General features: G+C 39.7%; 2 protein-coding genes across 2 annotated transcripts; both read left to right on the forward strand.

The window, feature by feature from the left end:
* Positions 1–2,192: 2,192 nt before the first annotated feature.
* MsR2 (Myosuppressin receptor 2) lies at positions 2,193–20,923 on the forward strand. Its single transcript, XM_015175824.3, has 4 exons — positions 2,193–2,548; positions 18,059–18,396; positions 18,774–19,891; positions 20,649–20,923. Exons 2-4 carry the CDS (start codon positions 18,335–18,337, stop codon positions 20,921–20,923), a joined length of 1,455 nt encoding a protein of 484 aa, XP_015031310.1. The 5' UTR covers positions 2,193–2,548; positions 18,059–18,334.
* A 78-nt stretch (positions 20,924–21,001) lies between these two features.
* On the forward strand, positions 21,002–21,950 carry LOC6624118 (uncharacterized). Its single transcript, XM_002047378.4, has one exon. It carries the CDS (start codon positions 21,002–21,004, stop codon positions 21,482–21,484), a length of 483 nt encoding a protein of 160 aa, XP_002047414.1. The 3' UTR covers positions 21,485–21,950.
* The last annotated feature ends 5,161 nt before the right edge of the window (positions 21,951–27,111 follow it).

The following is a 27,111-nucleotide window of genomic DNA, read 5'->3' on the forward strand; positions in this document are numbered from 1 at the left end:
CCTTCGATTATGAGCCTAACTGTGGTTAAAGCAGAAACTGCTAAAAATCCAATCAATAACTTTTTTTCTATTCCACAAGGCAGACGTGCGTGGCATGAGGAATTCGTGAAATCAAATGCCACAGCTATAAACATAGTCTGGGAGACAAGGAGTACGGTTTGCCACAGTGGGGACCCATTAGATATGCAAAGGCAGCCAAGGAATAACAGCCCCGGGGAGGCAGCATTACTCACACATTACAACTTAGCTGAGCTGACATTCAATAAACATTTCAAATGTTCAATTATTTTTCAATTGCATCGATTTGCGTCGAGCATTCAGCAGTTTCGTGCTTTACCTAAACAGCTCCAGGATACAATAAAATCGGCGACGCTAAATGACAAGCGAGACATTTGAAAATGCGTTTGCTGACAGCCAGGGGTTAGCGCATAGAAAGGATAGCGTTGATTTTCAGTGCCTCAATTTTGCACGTGACCCTCTACAAAATTAAAGAGAGACCGTTAGCCGGAAGTTATTTGACAACCATTTTGTACTGCCGCTAGCTAAATGTTCCAGCCATTTCGACGCCACCCAATTCCAAATCCAATTCAGCTGCTTTGCATTAGAGCGTACCAAGGTCTTAACTGAAGCACTATATCCGTTGGCATCCATACGACGACTTCACTGGGGGCTTACAGTGCGTATGTGTGGGTGTCTGTATGTATTTGTGTGTGCGAGTCAGTGAGGCGGGGGTAAGCTAAGTGCCCGCCATGGTAAACAGGAAATGCTGACTTGACAGCGCCATATTCCCATGTCCATACCCAAGCCCATGCCCACCTCCATACCCAAAACAGCCAACGGCAGCTGCCATGGCAACTGTTCGCTTAACCGCAAAAACCAGAAACCATTTTGGCAACGGAGCCCAGCGCGATAATCCTTTCAATTCACTTGGACATTTTTTGTGGAGTGCAGCTTTTTGCTCCTAAAAATAAAAAAAATAGAAATGATTATAATGATTTTGCAATCATGTCTAATAGCTGAAATTTAATGCTGCATATATTCTTTACTTAGTTGACATGGCGCCTATCGTCACTTAAGCTGGCTTAAACCATTTCCATTTAATACTCTAAAAATGTTGGCAAAAATAATCAAATATTTTTCATTCATATTGCAATGGCCATAAATCTTCTATAAATAAAATATGGCATCAACGGCTTAGTTAATCAACATGCATTAAAAAAAAAACACAAATGTGAACACGTGAAAGCCGAAACACAACTCAAATAAAAGAATCTCAATTGATACAAACACACACACACACACACGCACACATATATGACAAATAATATAATCCACTGTATAAACATTTATGCACATGCATGTGTGAGCGTGTGTGGCTAAACATAAATCTAACAATAAAAATAAAAATGTGCAAAATAGTAAAAAAGCACAGAAAGAACAACACGCAGATAACCAAACGGTTTATGACCGCTCAAAAAGGGTTTAAACATATTTCAACATGGAATTTTCAAGTGTATTAAGACGGTATGTTTTTTTTTGCCGCTTGCTGCTGTTGTTCCGGTTATGATGTGTGTAAAAAGTGTGTGCACTAAATCATACTATTTGATGATTTATAACAGATGGGTGGAACGGGTGGAACTGTGGGTGGCTCCTATTTGGCTGCGAGCAGAATTTGACGGCTGGTTAGTATTGTTGCAATGTCTGACGGAAACTTTTGCCATAAATAAATAAAGCAAAATCACAGCAGGTATGAAACATTTGGTGAGCCCAAAGACAAGAACAAGTGTGGAATGCAAAGCAAAAACTCAAGTGTGGGGTATTCATTCATAAAAACAACCGTTACTTGCAGTCCACACAGCAAAGACAGGCAAAAGCAAAAGGGCTGCAAGCTTGAGAGAGTGAAAGAGCGAAAGCTTTGCAGCGCTGCAGAGTCAACAAGTATTATGGTGCCAGCTGTTCCAGTGGATGCCAAGTGGATGCCATATACAGTACACCAGTTGCGCCTTGTGGAACGCAGGGCTCGTTTACTGCGGGAACAGCTGTTCGGGGTGCTGCCGCCGCCGCTGCCGCTGCCACCGCATTGGCTACACGTTCGTCAGGCGCGCAGGAAACAGCTCCATGTTGCTGTCAGCGTAGGCAACAGCTGGTCACAGTTTTCTTCAGCTTTTCAGTTGGCTTTCCATTGCGGCGCCGCACGCACGTGTCTCGGCAACGCCACGGGTTTGCATCTGGATATCAAGTAGCTGTGTGTCTGTTTCGGTACTCGTTTCGCGCTGCGCTGCGCGTTTTGTGCGTGGCCAAAAGTTTTCAAAACAAAATATATCCAAAAAAAAAAAAAAAATTGATTGTAAAAAAAATATAAAGCATATAAATCGAAAAATCTTGGAAATTTGTTGCGCTCGCCTGCATCTGACATAAAATTGATGTGAGTTTTGTTGTTCAAACAAAGATGATAAATGCAGCCCGCGTCTTGACTTTAATTGAAATCGTGTAAACGCCGCAGACAGCTGCAAGTAAGGCGCTGCTTCAGTTTGCGGATTTTGATGAGGTGAGTTCTGTTTAAGCAGCTCTCAAAAACATTTCGCCAAGTTCACAAAGCTCTTTTGCCCGAGGATTAGTGGCTTACCAAATTCATTGAGTATACGCCATGTGCCGGCCAATGGCCCAGTGAATAAATATATTTTAACTGGGTTTATGTTTTCAATAGGCTGGAATAGAATTAATTAACCTATACTCGAGCAGTGTCTGTAAAATTTAAGTGCAATTATAGAAACTAATCTAGCATGTGTTAGAGCATTCTCTAGAAGAAATACAGGAGACCAACTGACTAGGCACATTAGCTTTGAGCTGCAGCTTTTGGCATACATTTGCTCATGCCTTTGGTGAAGAGCTCTACCCAATGTTAGCGTTTTAATGTTTTCCCATGCTTATACTTATCCTAAAACATGGCCCATGCCATAAAGACTCCCATACCACATGCTTTTACCTATCTATTCTTATCTGGACGCTACGCGCTACACTCATGGCCATTATTATAACACAGGCACATAAGTATATGCTTGGTTTTTCTTTATGATCGATGTGGCCACAAAAGTGCAATCGGAGTACCGACAACGACCCAGCGCGCACAACTATCAACTGGGGTGTAGTTCTCCCCGGCAAAGTGTAAATGAAATTTATGTGTTTTATCATAAAATATAGTCTTTATTGTCAATAGCCGGCGCGCAGCATATAAACAATAAAAGCGAATCAAATCATTTGTACAGCTGCTTGGAAAACATAAAAATCATTTTTTTCCCATTTAAATTCAGCTAAAAGAGAAGCTCGCATAAAACGCGTGTTTTAACAGCGAAAAGGAAAACGGCAGACTGAAAAATCTAAAGGACAACAAACATAAACTAGAAACCTGCGCAAACCTTAAGCCCTAAACCTGATATTTTTATGCTTATGCCAGATACTATCTTTTTGCCTTTTGCGACATCCTGCTGTGTTTTTTTATGGCCACAAAATAAAAGCGAGTCTAAAAAATTTGTATTACAAAAGCTAGAGAGGAAGCAACAAATGAAAAGGACGAGCGCAAACAATGCTCAAAAGGTTTGTTTGCCAAAATATTGAGAAGATAGCGCAAAGTTTTCTAATTTCCCAGAAGGAAATTGCCCTTCGTAAGTTGACTTAACGTGGTGCAAGCCTTTCCTTTTCACAGCCATGGCGGCTTTATTTATGCAAACAAACCAAACTTCTGTCAATAAAAGCCACAATAAACATTTCAATTTAAGTGCTGTGAAATTCACAAAAGCTAATGCAACAGCTGCTAACACTTACTAAAAGCGTATATCGTAGTATTTCTTTTATATGCATATATGTTCGCAGGCAGTCAGAATTTACAAAAACAATGTCGTTAGTTTTAATTGGCTATGTTGACACATTTATTTTAGAGCAATTTTTCTGGCGGCGGCAAAAGACCACAAATAAGTGCAGCTATTACGAATGTTTATTTAAGGAATGCCTGACAGGGAGATACCCTGTTGAAAGTGTTCATCTGATTACTAGCCCAAACATTTGATGTTAGATATTACGTTGATCAAGAATACATAGTAAGTCCCTAAGTTTTTATTTTTAAGCAGACTTTCTTGTAACAAAGATTTCCAGAGCATTAAGTTACGCGACTTATGCATTCGTTGACAGGGTATAGCATATAGCCCGCCAATGAATGGGGCCATAAATTTTGCTCTTTAATGTCCACTTATTTGTCTGTCATACTCGTCACAGTCGCTCGAAAGTCAAATGTCAATAGCCTATGTAATCGTTGAGTCGTGACTTTGACTCCGACTCTCTTCTAGCGGATTAAATGAAACGCATCAAACTTTGAGCGCTGGTCAAGTTCGTAAGAAATATCGCACAAGTTGAGTTAATTAGGTTTTGCAACTGCCCATGAGACGGTAATTGGCCATTGTGGTTTGATCCCAACTACCAAACCTAAGCGAATAATATCAGTCTTTGTCTCAGTGTGACTGCAAGTTGGGCTGCTCCACCGTTGCCGAGCTGCGACTGTCTGTGGCTTTTTTGGCTTGGAGCAAGCTCTGGCAATGGCTTCGCTTCGTTCTCTGATATCATTTGAATAAATTGCCTGAGGCGTTTAACAGCTGAATATTATTTGCCGAGCCAAAAAGACTTTTTAAAGCAAGCTATGGATAATTAAATTTTGTTGCATGAAAAGTTCGATTTTTCATATTTTAATTAATGCACTACTTAAAGAACAGAATGCTGACGTGGAAATTCGTGCAAGCATAAAAAACTTTAATATGCTTTCTTGCTTAACAGATAAGCTATAAAAAAGTTGCGTATACGCCACATGTGACGCATTATTGTAACGCGCATCCTATGCATCATAAATTTGCCAACTTTCCAACGGGAAGTGTTACATTTAGCAGCTTGTAAAATACAAAACTTGAAACAACTTTTCGCTTCCCAAGAACATTGTGCATACGCCATGTGGGCGTAGGAAACAACTGCGCTCCGGAGGTGTGTCAGCAAGTGATAATCCAAATGGTTACTGTCAAAATAAATGACTATGGGCTTAGCTTACATTAGGACCTTTTTTCACTCTCAAATGAGCCACATAAAGTGTTTGTCTAGCCGGCCCTTAAAATAAATTCAAATGACTCTTGAAATTGCCAACAATTTTTCAATGAAAAACTTACGAGCCAAGCTAAAAAATTTCAATACCCAAGCCCATAACAATATCGAGCTCAAGAGGGCTAACCGCAGAATTTATATGGGTTGTGCGGTTGACAAACTTGTAGCCCAATCACCGTCTTATGGACCACGTGACACGCCCCACACGGGAATAACTAAGTTGTAAGACATTTTTGCATACCCGGACAGACCCCAAAATGGATCAATATTTCATTTGCCCATGCTTATCCGCCAGTCGAGGCCCAGTTGGCGGCAAAGCACTTTAAATAAATCAGTTGCGGAAGGGCATGAAGCGGTAGAGAGAGTTCAGCATATAGCCAAAAGGAGCTGAGCAACATATGCGTTGGCAGCTACAGCAACAACAACAAGCAAACGGAACAAACAAAATCTCTTACGTATGCATTTTATTTTGTGCAATACCAACTGCAAGGTCAACGCCAGCCACGTCCTGTGCTCATCACGTCCCATCATCAGCGAATGCCTTCTCCAAGTAGATATGCATGAGTGATGGCGTATCCATATTATATATTTTGAACAGCAAACGCTGTTGTATTTCCTCTACCCTGCGTTCCCTTCACACCCTTTTCATGCCACCCTGCTTGCAAATGCGTTACTGTTGCATAAATATAGGCGAATATTACGCATACGCAGAGTATGGCACCAGCGAATGCCCATGAAACAATCTGTCAGTCTATACGAAAGATATGAGTATAGCAAATTGCATACATAAATAATGATTATTTCATTTAAATGATATTTTCGAAGCATTTTGTTAGTGTGTAAATTACGTCAAAATGCAAAAGCAGTGGCAAATGCGTTAAGCGCTGGCATTAAATTCAATTAAATGCACATTGCCTCCAAGATAAGTGTGCGAGCAGCTCTAGTATGACTGTAATTATACATGATGCTATTTGGGGAAGATAGATAGTTAATACACAGCTGCAATTACGGTTATTAGGGTTTGGGGCTTACGTTTGGGTAAATCATGGTATTTTCTGCTGAACATTAATTTAATACAAAATGCTGCTGCTGCTGCTGCTCGGATTAGTTAAAGTATTAAAGGGAATAAGGATAGCGAAGGAATTAAGGGGTGAATTTTGCCAGCTAAATTATCTATCGATTTTGTGCCCTGCGGTGAAGAAAGCAGCTCAAATGGAAACCAAGGACTCTATAGACTCTAGGATTGTACCTTAGTTTATTAGCTAAAGCGATATACTTAGTAATAATACTATCATAAATATAAAATAACCAGTTGCCAGCAGCCAGTTCTTACAAGCCACATTCATTCAGTTGTTAACCCAAACGCTTCAGAAACGGTGCAGTAAACCATTGCATAGCGAAGGGCGTACTTGGGTCTTTAAGCTCAAGTGCTTTGTTTACTTGACCAGCATAAAACCGAACAGATTCCAGACAGGGAAAGACGTTGCACTGGTGGTGAACAACAAAGCCAATGGCAACATCAACAATCGACAGCAAATAGACAAAAGATGCTGCAGACAGCCCATAAAAGATTATAAAGAATCAAGTGGCGAGTGTCTGAGCTAAGGAGCCAGCTATTGTCAAAATACAAATAAAAATAAGAACATTTTCCTTGTTATTTTTACCAAAAATTGAACACGGTTCAGACAGATGAGTTCACCATTGAAGTACTGCACGCACTTTTATTTCATTTTCTTTTCCCTGATTTCTTGTGCATTCAGCTTAATTTTTCTTTTCAAATAAGAAAAGATAAACAAAACGCAAAAGTTATCAACATAGCCTGGAAAATTGTGTTGGCATATGCTCGATGATAGGCTACAAACACATACACAAAATAAAAGAGAAAATTGCACTTGTCGTCTATTGACACTTGGCAAATGGCTGAGTTATGAGGTTTTTGGCTTGGCACGTACTTTATTCAGAGTAGTACAACAACCAGACAAATGGCTGGGCTGCCTGATTTACATATTGTCGGCCATATTGCTGAAGAATTTCATTCCCAAGTGCTGCTATTTTTCAACGCCGGCATATTTGACTTTTGCCTGCTCCAATAAAAAAGGAAAGGATAAAGAAAATGGCCCGAAAATTGCATTTTATCAAGGAGACAAACATCAAGTGCACATGCAAGACAAGACAGAGACAAATAACAAGCCCCACGGCATGGCAGCCAAAGAGTTTTGTGTGTGTGTGTGTGTGTGTGTGTCTGTCTATTCGTGTGCAAAACATTTCCCGACTTGTTGAAATGCAAGTGCTGGGAATACTGTTGTGGTATAACACAGGAAACAGTGAGGACATGCTTATTACCTGATGTTGACATTTCTCAACAGTGCTGTCAGCAAACGTAAGACGTCACGTCTTCGGCTTGTAAATGATCTTGGAAGGATTTGCCCGCAGCTGTTCCATCTAATGCCAGCCGACAGCTCACAGCTGACAGCTGACACGGTGCATTTATTGAAATAGCTGGCATCTTACAATGCCATACAACACACAAGCTGTTCATTTTAAATATTTAAATTAATCAGAAGCCAGCAGTATGCACAGCCAGCACAAAACTGTGCCCCATTTGCATTAAAGCCCTCAGCTCGACGTTGAGCATTTAAAAACTGAGCAATTGATTATTTGCCTGGCCCGCAGTCCCTGTTATTTTAGCCAGTTGTCTGCGAGGATGTCTGCTTGAGCTTTCATTTGAGGGCCTTGGCCCGCATTAACAGCATCATTAGCTGCCTGGATTGTAACCAATTTCGATCGATTATCCAGCTCTTGCCCGTTGCTGGCCTCAGCGCTGCCTTTGTCATTCGAGCTGCTAAGGTGCTTAAACTGCATTAGAAGTGGCACCACAATTGCCACTTGATCAGGGCACATGCAACGCATCGCGAATGGGGGCGAGTGTGAGTCTTTACAACTCGCTGATTGCCGGAGCTTTTCCAGTAGCTGTGTCGATAATTTATTAAATCCCACATGTGCCACCCACTGCTAAGCAACTGCCAAAGTCAATTTTGGACGGTGGCACGTGAAACATGCGCTACAATGCTGGGGTCACGCGGGATATATTAGCGAGATGGTGACCTGCAGCAAGCTCTTTATGTCAATGACCAAATTGTTAATGTGCCGCAGGCAGCAGCAGGTAACGCAGTTAACACGGCATTTAGCTAGCGCCGAGCTGCTAACCGTGTTGAGTACTTGAGTTAAGTGTGTGCTTTGTGGCATTTTCATCATAATAATTATTTGCCAACAGTTCTATTCAGAACTTAGGAAACAGAATACGATAGATTATACAAATGATTCGTTTATAACTATTTTAAAAAATTAAAACTTGGATGATTTTCATTTTTATTAGAAGTATTATTATAATCATTTGTATTTAAATAATTATTAAACTCAATTTTATTTTCATTTATATTATTATTATTATTCTTATTCAATATTATTATGTTTTATTATCATTTATATTACTATTTTTTATATTACTAATCCCATTAAGTCTTTCGTCCAAACTAGCCTTGTAAGTTATTCTTCAAGTTAATTTTTTACACCCTCATGCCCAGGCTTATATAATGGCCTAGTATGGTTATAAAAAATGTAACAGAACAATTCAATTTTTATTTTACATTTGCCCGTTGTTCTGAAAATATTGTCAGACATATATATTTTCATATACAAAGTTCGGGCTACATATGATTTGGACCAACAGTTTTTGTCTACCAAATTTGGTCAGATAAATGCAATGGGTCCATTTATATCTCTTTAAATATTTATTATTAATATTATTCACATATTTTTAAGTTTGTTTTTGATCATTTTTAATTTTTATAAATATTATTTTCATTATTTTCAAAAATAGCCTGATTAATAACTGACATGTCCGTGCCTTAAGGCATACTTTTGCAATACCCATCTTTAAAGAACGATCCCATACCATAACATACCCATACTATTATATACAAGGGAAATGCTGCTAAATAAAGCTTAGACAAAACGCAATATGCTTAAGCTTAAAGTGCAGAGTAACAGGGTAATTCAGTTGTCGGCTTACATTATTTAGCTGCTATCTCCGCTTTGTAGCTTAAATCTAATGGTGCTTGTGTTATAAAGGGCGACAACTATCTGAAAGGACTTTACGAGCAAGTGTCGAAAAACACTTTTGTGCGCACAAGTTCTCTCACCTTGGTTAAATTTTTGGTTTTCACCTGATTTTTTTTTTTTCACAGCTGTACTCTGTGCATGTCTCAAGTGCACTCAAGTGCCTTTGGCTACTTGTTCTTCTTCACACATATACACACAAGGCAGCTGCACACGCACAACAAACTAGCTCACACACACACACAGACACAAACAGACACACACAGACACACACAGACAGACGCACAGACACATGCGCGTGTTTATACCTTGCGTACAAAAACAAATATGCTGCTTCTTGGTTTTTTTTTTGCCCACTCCGTGCAAATTTCTTGCAGCATGTGGCGCTATTTATACATTTTGCTTTGCATATCACTCCTGCTTCTCCTTCTTCTGCCTCTCCACCTCGTGCTTATTTTTGTGGTAGCCTGTAGTTGTGTGTTGCTGTAACATAACTACTTAGTTTTGTAATATTCTAAGATCTGTGCCAACTAGTTGACCTCATTCTACAGCCCTTTGACTGACTTCAAAACACTTGCCACTTTCATTTAATTAAAACAGCAGCCACCTCAATCTTACGGCTTAAAAAATGAAATCTTGGCCCAAAAAAAAAGTATTTGGTAGCTTTAAGCTGTTGGACCCGGGCACAAGAGGAGAACAGGAAAGCCATAGAGCATAAATTGCCCGGTAGAAGTTGGCCAAGTTAGTGAATTTGTTGACAGCAGCGGATTTTTTGTTGTTCGCTCGCCCAGACAGTTAGTCTCTGGAATTGTAGCTCCGGTTTTGCTGCGAGCTCAAGGTAAATGCTGCTGTTGCCGCAAGAACACTTTGTACTTGCTTCGGGCTTTTGTTATTCGAAGGCTTTCCAAACAAACAAAAAAAGCGAAAAAAGTGCGAGTCTCGCACTCGCAAGTTTGGTGGATCGCTTTTGTAGTCAATTTGCCGTATGAATATGCAATTTGGCTTTGTGCCGGCGCTTGTGGTTAGGCAAGTGCTTCGGATTTGCATAGTAGGTAAAGGATAAAGGCCTCAAAGTTTGCTCAGGCAAAGTGCTAGCTAAGAGCGTCAAATACATCAAAGCTGTTGCCCATAACTGAATCAATCGGCTGAGTTGGAAGGGTAAGACAAGTCTTTCAAGCATATATTTATTTTAAGAATATATTTAAGTTAGCATAAAAGCCAAAAGAAAGTGGGCCAAACACTACTTTAATAACACCAAACTTAATTTGCGCGGGGAACAACGTTGCGTATGCGTAATAAAAACGTTGGCAAGCAGCTAAAGTGCATGGTAAAACCCAGCCCATAGATACAAGAGTTGCTCACGCACTTGTTTTATGCGCTGCGGCATAAAAAGAAACAAATTTCGAGTCAAGTGAAACTAACTAAATGAAATTTATGCAGCGCCTCGTGTGCCGTCTCCTTGTGGCCATAAACTACGTATGTAAGAGCGGCAGGAAAATGCTTGCCAGACGACGACTGCATGCAAAAAATATATATATATACAAATATTTGAAAAGATTTTTAAAGCGGAGCCTAACGAATATTGTAAATGAACACAAATTGTGCGCAGGGTCGAATATTTTGCAATTTCGTAATGAATACAAACAATACTCACGTGTGGGGCCAACAACAAATGCGATTTGGGAGGAGTCATCAAGTAGGTAGGAGAATATTACATTAGCATTAACTTACCCTTATACACACACACACACACACAAAATGCACAAGCACACGCGCACGTGGATTAGCTTGTATAATATACATGAGTATTTTCCCCACGCCAGCGGCTCAAGTTTAATTGCGCGTGTTATAACTGAAAAATATCCTGGGATTGGTCGGGCCCATAGGTAACGAATCGATAAGGCGCGACCCACTGGGTAATGCCAAAATTAAAATGTAATGCTTTGGTTTGAGTGGCAACAACAGACCCGCATATATATGTACCACATATATATATATATATATAAATATATGCAAAGTCAATGAGAAATAGGTTTGGGTGTAGCATTGATAGCAAGTGCCTTTGGGGGCTGCACGTCCAAACTTTTTGGAATACTTTTCGTGCATATGAATTTAAATTATTTCGGGCCGGTTGAACTCGTACTTTAATTACGAAATATTATGCCAAGAATTTTTCGGCAGTCTGTTTGAAATTTGTTGAGAAAAAGTTTGCTGAAATAAATTTCATGAACAATAATGCAAACAAGTATGTGTGAGCATGGCATTAAAAAAAGAGAGATTACATTAATTTGTTTGCCCATGAAGTGTAAATCACGACTTTGTGCCGAAACTTAGCATACTTTTTGGCTATAACAAATAAGAAAATCGGACTTAACTGACTGTATAAAACTTTCCTAACACAAATTGCCAAGAATGTAATAATACATTTTAAGACTTTGCTAAAGGTTGGTAAAATTAGAATTTATTAAAATTCTTTTTAATGTGGTTAGTGGAAAAATGTGCTTACTAAGCAATCAATCATTGTATATAAGTGTATTTTACATTTTCATATGACAGCGTGTGTTTAAGGTTTTCACAGGCTTTAGGCAGAGTAGTGAACAGCTGCTCCAAGTTATTTTTCGGCCAACTCATTATACTTACTTATGACATGGCAGTTAAAATTCGTTGACTATGGAAAATTGATGGCATTTACTTGACTTGCGTCTCTAAATAATTCACTTGTATTTTTTGCTTGCGCTCATTTTAGTTATTATTTTGGCCACAACTAAACGTTGTAGCCGACGAATGGTCCGCAAAATTGATGCTGCTTGGCTAAAAAATAATAAGAAAAGAAATAAAAACAATAAAAAGCTGCCATAAAGCACGAAAAAGGCAAGTTGAGTAACTGCCAACAGGTACTGATGATAAATTAAAAAATAATGTCTATAAAGCTTTGGGTTAAGTCTGGGCAAGTCACTTGAATTTCGAGCTCTGACAGCTTTTCTTTTCTTTTTGCTTTCCCTTCTTGTTATACCCTTGTAGAGAGTATTATAGTTTAGTAATGAAGTGTGTAACGCAGATATTTTCGACACCAGGATCGGACCGCTGTATCATATAGCTGCCATAGGAACGATAGGTCGAACTGTTGGTTCTGATATGGAACCCTTTTTTGTATTAAGATAAATTGACTAAGCTCGGAATATATTATTTCCATTATGATCCTCTCATAAGCATCGGATAACCATATCATATGAAAGCTATTGGAAAGATATGTGAATTTTATCTTAAAAGATATTTTGAGCAAACTTAGCATATACGAGCTTCACTATTCTCACATATCTGCAAATAGAAAATGTGTACAAGAGTATTATATCTTCGGCATGTCGAAAATATCCCTACTCTCTCGGTTTTCTATTCTTCTTATTTACTTGTCTACTACAAATTTCGTTTGTTTGTGTAAACTGTTGAGGCAGCTGCGGATATTATATTTATTTGTTGTCATATCTTGACAGCAAATGAGGTCGGGTGTGTGGGCGAGAGGTGTGCTGCTTGTTGGAAGCATATGTTGCCGGACTTGAGTTGAAGTTTTAAATTGTTTTTTTCATATTTTATTAAATTAAATCGGCTCTATGCATGCACAAATTTATCGAGCGCAATTGAAGCGCATAAAAATTAACTAAATGTGAATATAATTTCCAAGTGCATTTACGAAATTAGCTGCAATTGAGCGGCTAATTGCAGTTGACATATTAATTGACATTTTTTGTATGCCATTTTACTATCTTTTTCTTTTTTTTCGGCTTATAAACAAACAGGGAATTTAATTAAATTATGCAGCTGAATCCATTTTAATGAATATACATATTTACTAAATATGCAAATATTTTGCGGCTATTTTTTTTTGTTTGTTAATAAAGTGTTTATTAACTCAATGCGAGGCAAATAAAGCTGTCATAAATGTTTGCATTTTCGTGGCCAGTTCATAACAAAATGGAGCAACAAATGGTATTTATTGGGACGCTTAGCTGCCTGTCAATAATTTTATTGATATTTTATAGACCAACAAGTGAATGCAGTTAATCAACTGGCATTTGCCAAAAGCAAAAACAGAATACAATAAAAAATAGGGGCGCACATAATAAAGGAATTCATAAACAATAAACAAGCTGCAGATAAGATTATATTATTATGGCCAGAGGAAATGAAAATTAAAAAAGCGAGCGAGTCAATTATATTTTGTGAGTCCCCACTGACACTTCAGTTGACACTACTCGCTGCGGTTTTATTTCGATTAAAGGTTTTAGTGTGTGCGCTTAGGTGGCCAAAAAAATAGTTGAACATTTAATATTCCAAAATAATTTTTTGTAATCTCTCAAGCGAATGTCGCAGCTATTGCCTTGACATTGTTGTGTTGAATTAAATGAAATATTTATAATTTGCATGCACAACATTTTTGTCAGCGTCCATTTTAATTAAGCTCAAATGACCAAAGTTGCAGCCAAAACAAAATACGCCCGGATAATTGAAACAAAAGGCTGTTTGAGTTGAGCCTGCCAAATATGCAATCTATTTGCTGGAAATGTAACTCGAGTGGCGCTCAGTCTGTGGACGGGCATTACCTTGACCTAAGCGACCAAAAACCAAAAACAAACACAAAGGACGCAGCTTTATGCCGTGTCCCTGTCAAGTGGGCTTTGTGTTTTGGCAATGAAATGTGCAGCTTGTCCTCTGTATTGTGGCCGCCCATATATGCCCCAACTGTTCCGTTTTGCGACTCTTTATCTGACTGTTTGTTTATGACCACCCGAACTTTTTATCCCACTGTCTCACGCACTGGCACATTCGCCTGTTTTTTTTCTCTTTTTTTTTTTGTATGTTGACATTACTTTCGCCGGCATTTTCTGAATGCTTAATTATAAAATGCTGTCATGTGTGTGCACGTGTGTGCTTTCACGCCGCTTTACCTCAGCAAATATTTGCTCGACAACTTCTCAACCCAAGCCAAGTTTCCGCAGCGGTTTTAAATCCGTTAAGTGGCTTAGCATGAGTAATAAATATTATGCAATGTATACACGAGTTTGGCATTTAAAGCTGCGGGCATATTTTAAATATGCCCGCGAATGCCCTGTTTGTCTTTTAAGCAAAACCCTTTTCAGCATTTAATCATTGTCTAAAGGGCCGAATGCTGGCATCATTATAATATTCATACGCATTGTCATGTTTTAGTCCTGTGCTGTTATTTCTTGCCCCTTGACTGTGATTTTTCGTACTTCCAATGAACTTGGAGTGCGTTTAACAAGCAGTTGGCAGGGGCAAGCAAAGTTTTGCACAAAAAGCGACAGAAACCCTTGAGGCGTCTCACTCAGATGTTGTAAGTAGGGTTCGTTCTAGCATAAATTGACCGGCTAGCAAGTCAACTCAAGTCGTCTTATATACAGCTGCTTCCAAGTACGCATTCTCAGGCATACAAAGTAACAACTGGCATGTGTCCATAATGTTAAGGTATGTCTGTATGTGCTCAGATTGAAAGAAATCCGGTTTTACAGTTCGAGACGCACGCGTGTGCGATTCACTGGGTCTCAGTCCGTGCGCACACATGTTTAATGCAATACTCCAAAAAAATACTCATAAATGTTTCCCATTCGAGGGTCTACTTAGGTTGGCATAAGTCCAGCATCGACCGCTGAACCGTTGCGAGCAACGGAAGTACAGAAGTAAAAGAAGCCACAAGGAAATTATCAAAGGCAACAAGCGGAAGTAAATGTGCCAAAGGCATACACTGGCAAATCAGCGTTAATAATTGAACAGGTGATGAGTCCCACACTGCGTATGCGCAATGTTCAAACGAAATTATCAACATTATTAAGCAAACGGAAATTGCCAACTGCTGCCCAGTGCAGCATGCAAAAAATTCATGAAAATTAACCAAATGTGACTTGGCTACCAAATACAACATTTTTTTTGCCTTTCTGACAATATTTTTCATTAATTTTTTGTTTAGTTATTGCTCGCTGTCAATTGCAGCGTCTGATTAAAAATTGTTGGTTGTTTTCTTCACATTTTTTTAAAAAAATGTTTGCTTTTAGTTGTACTTTGCCTAATTGCTTTGCCTTGTTGGTGTTTCGGTTATTTTGTTGGCTTTCTGCTCGCCTTTCTTTTTCACTTTCTATCACATTTAGCCGCATGTTCAACTAACGTTTGCTTGGGCATACGTAGGGTATGGTCCATTGAAAATGGGTTAAAAAAAGAAGTTCTAGCAATGTTCATTCGAGTTGAACAAGTTTACTATAGACTTTTACCCGTACCGTCATCTGCTTTACAAAGCTTCAGCAATTGTAAGAGTGAATATGTGTTCAGGGGGGGTTATAGGTTAGTTTCAATTCTCACATTTTCGTTTGGAACGTTCTAACTGATTGTATTGTTAGTTTTGGCACTTTGGCATTGTCATACTTTCAAAGTTTTAACAACAAGTTTCTGGTTTCAATTTACAACAGTATTGTTGCCATCTTTGGGATTTAATTTTCGATTACTTTTTGGCGAAAGTCAAACAAAAGCCAAATGCTGTTAACACTTAAAAATTGTATTGAGCTAATGCCCAGAAGCGTTTGATGGTTTCTAGTATGCGATTGTTGTTGAATTTTAGGGATTTCAATTAATTTGCGCCAGGACAAGTAAACTTGGCTCTGAAAGACAGCTGTCAAAATAACGGCCGCAACCGTCTTCAAGTAGTTTCAATAGGCTTGAAGCACTGCCAATTGCAGTAATCGCTTGACTATCAGTCATCCGAGCAGTCCTTGTACCTCATAAGTACGAACGCTGTGCTCCTGACCAGCAAAGTGGCTCATCTAAATGCGCACAGCAGGGTCCCGCATTCGATATACGAACACTATAAAAAAATGGGAAGCAAATAGAAAACATGCACTCTAAATAAACATCTAATTTAAAGCACAGCATGTGGCTGGGCCACACTTAATTGAATTCTGTGTAGGTCTTCTTGGAGCTGGGCGAAACAGTAATAAACAAATAGCTTAAATTACTTGGCAACCACACCCAGGGTACACATGCTCTGGAGCGCACCAGTCACTCAATTCAGTCAGGCCTCGGTCTGCTGCTTCCAAATAAATATAAAAAAAAATAAAATAACGCACCGTATGCCGCACATTAACGTCTGAGAGCTTGCGTTTGGCAGCTGGGTACATTAGCATCTTCTTCTGGCTGAGGGACCTGTGGGCGGTGGCTGTCAAGTTTTGGAGTGACCGGAAAGCGTTGAAATTGAGTCAAGTCACGTAATGCCCAACCATCGAACAACTTGTTGCTGCCGCTGACAGTGGCAGACCTCGTGGCCTGAGATGAAACATGGCAAACACTTGGCATTTAATGCTTAAGCAACGTCTATTTAAATGATCTAATGAAGCCGTTGAGGCCATTAGCACTGCCCACATTATTAATGCGGCCCCCAAATAATGGCGCTCACATAATCAGCCCTGAGCTTCAGTTTGGGCCAATTTTAATTACAATGTCTGCCAGCAGCTGTTGCCAATTCGCTTGCACTTGCGTCGGGGCACGTCGCCGTTTATTATTGTTGCTGCATAGACTGGACTGATACGCAGTCTTGTATGCTGCTCATTAGCTGCAGATGTGCCAGTGGATTATGTGTCTATTCTTGTGTCAATTTTGCTTGAATGCGGGCCACACTGAGATTTTGCCATGCAGTTGTGTGGTAAAGCAGATAAATATAAAATCTGTTAACAAAAGGCTATAAACATTTCTCCAAATCCACATGTATGTGATAACATTTGTCGTTTATTCGACAGAGGCAAAAAGTTTGGATTAAATGTAGCAAGTGACTTGGGTCAGATAGGAGCCATAGTTATAGTTGCGGTGGCAGCTGCAGCTGTGAAGTTCAGCAAAAGTCAAATGTGGTTGACAAAGTGCAATAGCCAAGTGTGGCATGCAACCAACTGCAGCCATGCAATGACATTTCGTTTCACTCCAATGCCATTGCGTACACGCAGTGTGTACGTGTGTGTGTGTGTGTGTGTCTGGCAATGGAAATTGGAGAATGGATAACAAAATCGTTTGCTTTGTTCGGGATAGCTGCAGAGGTTGCCTGGCTTTTGTAATGTGAAGACAAATGACTTGTTACTGCCCTTTTTCCTGGCCCAAAAACTCTGTCAATTCAACCCAAAGTATCTGCGCAGGGGCGTATGCGTAATATTGATTGCCCTTGCAGCTTCCACTGCTGCTACCATTTGCTTAAAGTGTTTTTACAGGCGCCAGAAACAGTCTTTTTCCCAATTACTTAACCCAAACTGTCCTGGACAAGTATTTTTTTGTCCTCATATCATGAACTTGTGGGTTTTAAAAATTTAGAAAATTGTGTTGAGAACTTATTTATTGAACCTGCATAAGAAATTAGGCTCATTCGTAATAGAATGCTGTAATATAGGAAGTTAATCAGAAAGTGCTAAGGGATACTTAATACACCGGTCTTTAAGAAGGCCCCTCTTTTTTACTCAGGTACAATTTAACCGAAGTTCTTTTTACTTGAGCTAGTTGCAACTAAATATTTTCCTTTCACTTATATTTTAACCTAATTACTATAATCATTATGCAAATGTTATTTATTTTGAGCCATGGAAATTTTAGCACTACATTTTCTTCATTCCCTTGAACTTCAACTTGAGATACAGACACGTTATATTTCATTTTGCATTTGCATGTTACATGAACAAAATAATGCCAACACGCAAGGCGCGGACATAATTTATTGGTAAACGCAGGGCGCGAATGTTGTACAGATATTTGGCTTATTTAATTTCAGCTACAGCAACTGGACAGAGCGACCAATTTAAATATTGGAAAATCGAAGAGAGACAAAAAGTAATATTAATGAGGAGGCAGAGTTTGGGTCTGGGCATGTTGACAGCGCACAGCTGAAGCACAACGAAGCAGTCAGTGCCACAAAACCACGCAGCACAGAGCTTGAGCGCCAGGAGCAGTTGTAACAGGAGAGGAGGCGGCTTCTGGCCAGCCAGACCACGGGTGTAATCAAGCGAACAGCCACCAGCCGGACGATCAGCCGACCAAAATTGACAACATGGTCACGAACATGTCGCAGCCGCATTATTGTGGCGCCAGCGTCGATGATTTTCACACAAAGTAAGTTGATTGGACGGTGTCGATGGGCGTTTGCCATGCGGCATGCGGCTAGCGGCATGTGAACTGTGTCAGCATATTAATTACTTTTTTTGTGTCTTTTGAATGCAATTTACATAATAATTTGCTTGCCCATGTGATAACTGAGGTTTACATAAGGAAATCACCTGCGTAATTGCTATTAAGTATTGTTATGGGGCTTTTTCTACGGTGCGTATGCTTAATAATTATTTGATTATTAGGCATAGGGCCCCGCAATATGGATATAAGTAATTATGCATTTTAATTACCTTATGTACAAGCAGTTCGATTAATTTCTTACCTTTTGTTTAAATTTTTTGGTACATTAAGTATGACAAATTCTTTCAATTTCTCGACAGCTATAAATATATTCATGGCTACTTCTCACTCATCGTCTGCATTTTGGGCACCCTGGCCAACACACTGAATATCATTGTGCTGACCCGTAGGGAGATGCGTTCACCCACAAATGCGATACTCACGGGCCTGGCGGTGGCCGATCTGGCGGTCATGTTGGAGTATATACCCTATACGGTGCATGATTACATACTCAGCGCGCGTCTGCCGCGGGAGCAGCAGCTCAGCTACAGCTGGGCCTGCTTTATCAAGTTTCACTCGATTTTCGCACAGGTTCTCCACACCATCTCTATTTGGCTAACAGTTACGTTAGCCGTCTGGCGCTACATAGCCGTCAGCTACCCGCAGCGTAATCGCATCTGGTGCGGCATGCGGACTACAACGATAACCATTGCCACAGCTTATGTGGTTTGTGTGCTGGTGGTATCGCCGTGGCTTTACCTAGTCAGCTCTATAGCCAAGTTTCTGGAGACACTAGATGCCGATGGCAAGACGATTAGGTCGGTGCCCTTAAGTCAGTATATATTGGACTACAATAACGAGGAGCACATCACGATGCAGGTGCTGTCCAGCACCACGCCGGACATGGCCTGGTCACTAGCTCCGGGCAGCAGCAACACCACTGCCGTCAATTTGCTAGGTCCATTCACAGATCTACCCACAACAACAATGACAACAACCACAGTCCCATACGACGTGGGAGAGCGCAATGTGACAGTTTATAAATTATACCACAGCGAACTGGCGCTTCACGATCGCCCCCTGCGCAATGCCACATTTCTCATCTACAGCGTGCTGATTAAGCTGATACCCTGCTTTGCCCTGACTGTGCTCTCGGTGCGGCTAATTGGCGCTCTGTTGGAGGCAAAAAAGCGACGCAAGATACTCGCCTGCCATGCGGCCAACGATATGCAGCCTATTGTCAATGGCAAAGTGGTGACACCCAGCCAGCCCAAGAGCTGCAAGCTGCTGGAGAAGGAGAAGCAAACGGATCGCACCACGCGAATGCTGCTGGCTGTGCTGCTGCTGTTTCTCATCACAGAATTTCCACAGGGTATTATGGGTTTGCTGAATGCGCTGCTCGGCGATGCGTTCCTCATGCAGTGCTACCTAAAGCTAAGTGAGTATGAAGCAGAAACTCGGTTCAGTCTGTTACTGGGACAAATTGCATGCTATTAGTGTTAGTTTTAACATCAGACTTTTTATAAGTAATGGCAAATGAAAGATTTGTTTTAATGCGACACGAACATGAACTGTGAATGTGCGCTTGGTTAGGAATATAAATATGATATGACGTGATGGGGACGAGCTTTTAAAATGTAGGAAGGCTCTGTTTGTTAATATGTTTTGATTGCAGAATTACTTGTGATATTATATTAAAGCTGGGAATATACTAGAATCGCAGAAAACTGTACAAATATATTCCATTCTATCGATGTATTGATTAATCGATTTGTTAACAGTGGATATACGCTCAATTTAACTTGATATTCACATCAATTATACGATCGGTTAGCCTACAGTTATTTATGTTCTCATTCGAATCTATTTTGGAACATTAATCAACTGTACATAACACTCTCTATAATATTAATAAATAAAGAATGCAAAGTACCAGTCAATTAGATTTATATGTTTTTCTATACACGACATGCAGAACAATTTGAGATTCACATCAATCATACGCACTGTTAATCTAAAACAACTAGATAAAAACACAGTCATATGTGCGGTATTTAGTTACTTTTATTATTTGGAGAACAAAATTAGCGTTTTCATTGTTATTTAACTTTGGTAATGGCAGCGAGGTCTTGGCAGAGTGAGGCCATTAGTTGCACTGGCGCTCATTGCATTTCAATTTTAATGTCTCATTTAAGGTGACCTAATGGACATCTTGGCACTTATTAATTCGAGCATCAATTTCATACTCTACTGCTCGATGAGTCGACAGTTCCGCAGCACGTTCACGCTGCTTTTCCGACCGCGCTGGCTCGACAAATGGCTTCCGTTGTCGCAGCATGATGGCGATGCCAGAGATGGTGCCGGCGGTCGCCTCGATGGCTATGGCAGACAGCGTCTGGTGCATACGGATGCTGTTAGCAAGAGCATGGCCATTGATCTGGGTCTGACGACACAAGTGACAAATGTGTAGCAGGAGTGCAGCAGGGCAGTGTCAACAACAATAACAACAACAACCACAACGGCGGCAACCGGCGTAGCTACAGCGGCAATGACTGAAACAGCGCCTGATGCTGATGGATGCGCCAACGAAATTGGCGCTACTGATGACATCTGCGTGGTTGAAATGCTGCAGCCAAACGACACTGTCACAAACAATAAACTACACAACAGCAGCAGCAGTAGCAGAAGCAGACGGCTAGCAGGGGGGGAACGCACAGCAAGGGAGGGACATCGTCGACGTTGCAGCGTAGGCGGCAAATGCATCTGGCCTGCCAGTGACTGGCTGCGCAAGTTGCGAAACAAGGAGCCGCAGCCGCAGCATCAGCATCAGGAGCAGGAGCAGCTGCCGCGGGAGTCACACAGCAGACGCGGCAGCGTGCTGCTGATGGTGCTGCTCAGCGGTAGCGAGATGGAGGCAAAGGCGGTAGTTGTCAGCGAACAGCAGGCCGTAATGAGGAAGTCGCAACCGCAGCGACTAGCTCGCTCGGCAACCGATGACATGGAAGAAGCCATCGATGCGCTGTGGCTGTGAATAAGGCAACCACGGTCATGCAACGAAAACAACAACAACAACCGCACTCTTTACACATGTATTTGAATATTATCTAGCTGGTAAGACCAATCACAATTTGTTAAACACCCATTGCCAATTTTGGCCAGCGTTGCATGCACGAATCGAGCCCCTCGCGTGTGCAACGCTCCGCCAAATTTCGGCTGTGTGGTCTTTTTAACAGTTTGATGGTGCATAAGTTTCTCTAAGTGATACTTGACATAGTTTATTAGTTACTAAGTGCAAAGCGTATGTAATACAAACATTAAATTATAGCTTGGGCTAAGGAAGAGCCAATCGAAATGCCTTTGAGTTATCCTCAAAATTGGTGAGCCTTGGTTGTCAGTAAGCATCTTATGCTAAGTATCTTTATATAACAAAAAAACTAACGTCTTAAATAAGAAATATAGTAATAATTTAATGTAACTCTAGCATAATGTGAGATTTATTTAAATGCAATATACGTAGCTAGACTGAAGAGCAGTAGGCAAGTAAGTAATATCTGTAAAGGACTGTAGTTTGCCATTTAAGCTAGATTAATATATTGTTTCGTTTTTATATGAGACGTTATCTATATAATTGCTAAAAACCAATTTTAAGCTGCATATAATTATACGCAGTAGCGTTTTTTCAGCGAATGACAGTCCCGTGTTTTTGGCACGGCAAAAGTTAAATTCATTTTTCACTATTAGCATAAAATAGTAAAATAAGTGAAAACTTGGCTTAGCAAAGGACGTTGATTAATTGTGGTTATAATCAAAGTGCGACTTTCCATTTTTCAGCTGCGAGCAAAGAGACAGCTACCACAAAAACCAACCCTCATAAGGCCAGCCAAAGCAACAACAAACAACTGATGACCCAATTCGTAGCTGCTAATGACATCGTTTTTATTAGTAATTGTTGCTATTAGATATGATATATGGCTTTACTTCAGCTATTTCAGCGGACCCCCTTTTAATCAAATCGCAAAGCCTTTCTGACTGCACGCAGCTGCCCAAAGGTGCTTGATTTTTACTTTGACCCCATCAAGTTGTATGAAAAACCAATAGCTTAGCAAAATAAATTGCCTCAAATTGGCAAGCAAAAGGCCAAAACGTTTAAAAAACACGAGATTTAGCAGATGTTTAACATAAATTTGTTAGGGTAAATTTATTTTGCGCTTATCGATTGCTAAAACGCAGTCAGCTTTAAGAAAGGGGGGGGGGGGGGCATTTGTTTTTGCTATAATTTGGGATAATTGGCACCTTTTATTTTTCTCCCCAGCAGCTTAATTAGCACATGCTTTTTCAAGTTTAAATTAAGAGAAAATTGGCAACCACCTGATATACATATAGTATATACTAAAAGTATACATTAATTAAATTAATATGCTAAAGCTGGCTTGAATTCTATTTTCATCCAATATAATTCCATTACAACAAACAGTTGACAAATTAGCTATTTCACGGTATTTCTTCCAACATGACATATGTGAACTTTAAACTTTTATGTATATTTGGTAAATTAGCAGTAAATGTTTGCTGTGCGGTCTATATTTAGCGCCCATTCATGATCTTTCACTCATTCTCTCTCTCTTTCTCTGTTATTTATGTATGTCTGATATCGAAAGCTCTCTGTTCAGCTAAACTTGCGACCCAAATGCCATTGAAAATGCATGAATGACAAGATGATATGCACTTCTCGATATATATTATGCTGTTGCCATTGACTTTTTTGTGGTTCATGCGGCGAATGCAAGCAAATCCAATTTCCAGTTTTTTTGAAAAACTAATTTTTCACACACACACAATCTCTATTGCTCTCTCTCTCTCTCTCTCTCTCTCTCTCTCTCTTTGTGGCTCTCAAGTGCTTACCAGAGTGTCAATAAACTTTCACACGATAAAAATGAAAGGAGCAATACAGGGTCAAAAGGCGTTGCCCGGATATATGCGAAAAACTAATCAAAATGCTTCAACACATGCAGAGGATTCTGGCAGCACTAGCAGGAACCACAAGGATTGCAATTAGAAGCTCACACACACACATACACAGGCACTTTCATTTGGTATCACTTTGCTGCGTTGTTTGTGGTCTGGTTATGGTCACGTACAAAGAACTGCAAGTATTTGGGTCATATTCTGCAGGCTGAACTAACTGACAACAACTATTTAATCTGGCTTTTGGAATATGACTTTCGAATGCCTAACCAAATTTTATTGTTGCTGGGCATTTGCATAAGTAGAACGTAGGGCATATTTGTGTATGTGTGAGTCTCATTAGAATGTTAATTAATATTTAACACTGGCCAACAATTTGCGTACTAACGAACTTTCAGACAAAGTAAGGTGCACTTTTCAAATGGCTTTCTAAACTATATGTATATGTGATTTTCTGGGTATATTTTTAAGTCTTCCGAGAACTACAACGTGTTTTTTTGTAAACTGACAATTGATTAATCTTGATTCTTTGTTTAGGTCGGAAATTCATAACAAAACTCTGGAAACGTTACATAGTTTCGGTTAACGTAAAATTTTAATTTGAATATTGCAGAGTGTGTGTTAATTTCTTGATGGCCGGCAGCCAAACCAATCTGCCAGCTGCTGGCAGCGAATTTAAAATGCAATTTTAGCAAATTTTGCTGAATTAAATACACGAAGGCCACAACTAGGAGGCGGCCCCACTCGCAGTCCAGTGAGTACTTGGCTCTGAATTTTTGGTTGTTTGGTAATTCGTAAAATGTGCGCCAGCTGGCCAAAAAAAAATTAACATAATTGCCCAGAGGAGCAGCAGCAAGTGTAAAAATGCAAATTGGCTTCCACAACTACCAATAAAAATTGGCGCCTAATTAGCAGGCCTCCAATTTTGGCAGCCCTATGTGAGAAAATACCCCACTGGATTCCATGGCCAAGCTTTGATTGATCCTTGGCGAAGCGCACAAATTTCTGTCGTCTCATCAATGATTCATTATTTTGTAATGTTTTTAGTAAACTTCGCAGCAGAGCCTTAGCCAGCTGGGAGCTTTAAATTGAGACAGCTCCGTGGCTATGGAAAGTTAAATTGTATGCCTATCCAGAATAAGTAAATAGCAGCAGCTGACATTGTGATTTGGCTGGAATGATTCGTCTAAAACTCTGGGGGCACGTGTCGCTGCAGATAATATTCGCTAGAAGTAAGATTTTTCTGGACATTCTTAATAGATACTATAAAAAGGGATGCAAAGGAATCAGAGGAATTTGTTTATATATATGTAAAGAAGTGAAACTTTTAAGAAAAAATACTACTCTAAAAAAATGTAGACGCATAGAAAGTTAAACCATGTCCGCATGTCCATGTTTTGACAAAGATTGAGTATTCCAATGTCAATGAAGAGCCCTTATGTAAGCTATAGTAAGTCAGATGCAAGGGCAAAGAAATATTAAAAAAGTTGCTATATTTTGGCTGCCCTTGAAAACAATAAAATTTTCAGATCCTACATTCCTCCTTTTTATACCCTGCACTTATTGAAAATAGATGAAAGGGAATTATAGTCATATCCAAAGTATGTAAAAGGCAGAAGAAAGCATCTCTGACACCATAAAGTATATATACAATTGGTCAGCATTAAAATTCGAGTCAAATTATTTATTTATGTTTTCGTCGATTTCAGAACCTATAAGAGCTAGAAGCTTAAGAATTTGAACGTTGGTCCTCCCAATCCGCGCGATAATCAATAACTTGTCCCATTTCGAAGAATTCGATAAATGTTAATATCACAAATCTGTTTCTTCAGCAAATCTCTTAGATTTTAAGATTTTGAATCACTAACTTTGCCTTGTTGCTTCTAGAATAGTAAATACAGAACAAGTATCTTAAATTTTGTTGGCATCAGTATATTCCCTAGTCGGCTACTCTCGACAAGAGCAATCTATTTATTTTTATTCGATTTTTATTATGGCGTCAAAAACTGTTTATTGGCATTCATAGCTGAGAATTTTCTGTATTATATGCTATTTTTGTGGCAAAGAATTTGACAGCTCAGTTCCTGCAGCAGCGTCTTTGTGCAGCAGCCCGTGTGGCATGCACTTCAAAATGCGTCGATTCGAGGGAGTGGTTATTATTCGATTGAATGCTTGCAGAAAATGGCATAAAATGTGGTTGCCTTGAGAAATGCGTACGGATATTTGGCGTATTTGATAAATGATTACCAAGAAGCAAGTGTTGCTTGATAGAAAGACTTGAAAGTGCTTTTAAATGTTTTGCAAGTTTTTCCATATATTGTAAACTAAACTAAACTATTTAGTTACTGCCGATAAATGTGTTAATTGCTGTCAGCAAGAGAATGCAAAAAGTGATAAAACAGTTTTCAATGAAGAACAACAACTCGTTAAACTGTTTAGCGTTTAAGTAATTAAAAATGTTGACGTTTATGGAAATGATATGGCATGGCTAAAGTGTTCCAGTAAATTGATTACAACGGTTTCCTTTTGAAGTGGTGCACAAGGCAAAGTACATTAGTCAAATTAAACAAACTGTTGTCAACACGATACTAATACAGGGAATTGACACAATAGCTAAAAGCAAAGCCTGGTAAAAAGTCAAATTGTAACCTTGAAATCTCTGCTTCAGGCAATGCTGCGTATACGCATTTTGCGCCTAAATTATTCAGGCTTTGTTGGCGGCTGAGCAGCACACATACAAACACACCGCTACATATAATAGATGTATTGATGCATGTATGAGACGGCATACATTTATGTAAAGGCACTTTTGTGGTTTGTTTGCTTTTTTATTATTGTGGTTCACCATTTGCATTTGGCCTGAGCTTAAGTGAAATATTTATTCGACTCAGAAGCTGGCCTTTCAGGCATATGCCCAGCAAATGCAAAGCGCACGTGTCCAATGATTGATTGATTGAAGGCACAAGCAAAGGAACAGCTGCCGAGCACAGGTATGCTTGTTGCTAAGCTGACAGGATTTTCATTTCTTGCTGATTTCCATAGCAGTCATGCTTAAAGCATTCATAAGTGCAGAAATGTTACTTTAATTTGAGAGCCTACCAATTGGTTGCCTACTTTCAGGCGCCGTTGACCCACAAAGCAGGCTGCAGACTATTAAAAACTTAAAGCTGAACATAAATTGAAAGCCTAATTGCATATCAATAGTATTTCGTCAAACTGCAGCACGCAATGTGGCACAAAAACGTCATAAAAAATGTAAGCAATTTTGCACAGGTGCGCTAAGCACAAAAAATGAAAACAACAGCAAGAAAAACTATGCGCCCGCCGCGTTGCGTGCTTGTTGCCATTTTGGATGCGCTGTGGCCCAGTTTTTGCGGTGGGCGTGATCCCCGGCTCAAGAATTGTAGGCATCAAACAATGGCACAAAAAGTCGTTCAATTTGTTACGCCCACTATTGCTGATTCTCCCAAGGTGTCCAGCCACAAAGTAAAAAATCTATTGCAAAACAAAAAAAAAAAACAGCAAAAGAAAAAATGAAAACAAAAAAAAATGGAGCAACAGTAAATGAACTCTTGTGAGTTGTTTTAGCCAGTTCTTTCCTTGTTTTTTTTGCAATTTTCCGGGGCTCATTAATGAATAGTTTAACGCTAAACGTTGTCACCGTGTGTGAAAAATATTCCAAGCATGTTCCCT

The sequence above is a fragment of the Drosophila virilis genome, chromosome 3 (assembly GCF_030788295.1).
Source record: "Drosophila virilis strain 15010-1051.87 chromosome 3, Dvir_AGI_RSII-ME, whole genome shotgun sequence".
Lineage (NCBI taxonomy): Eukaryota > Metazoa > Arthropoda > Insecta > Diptera > Drosophilidae > Drosophila > Drosophila virilis.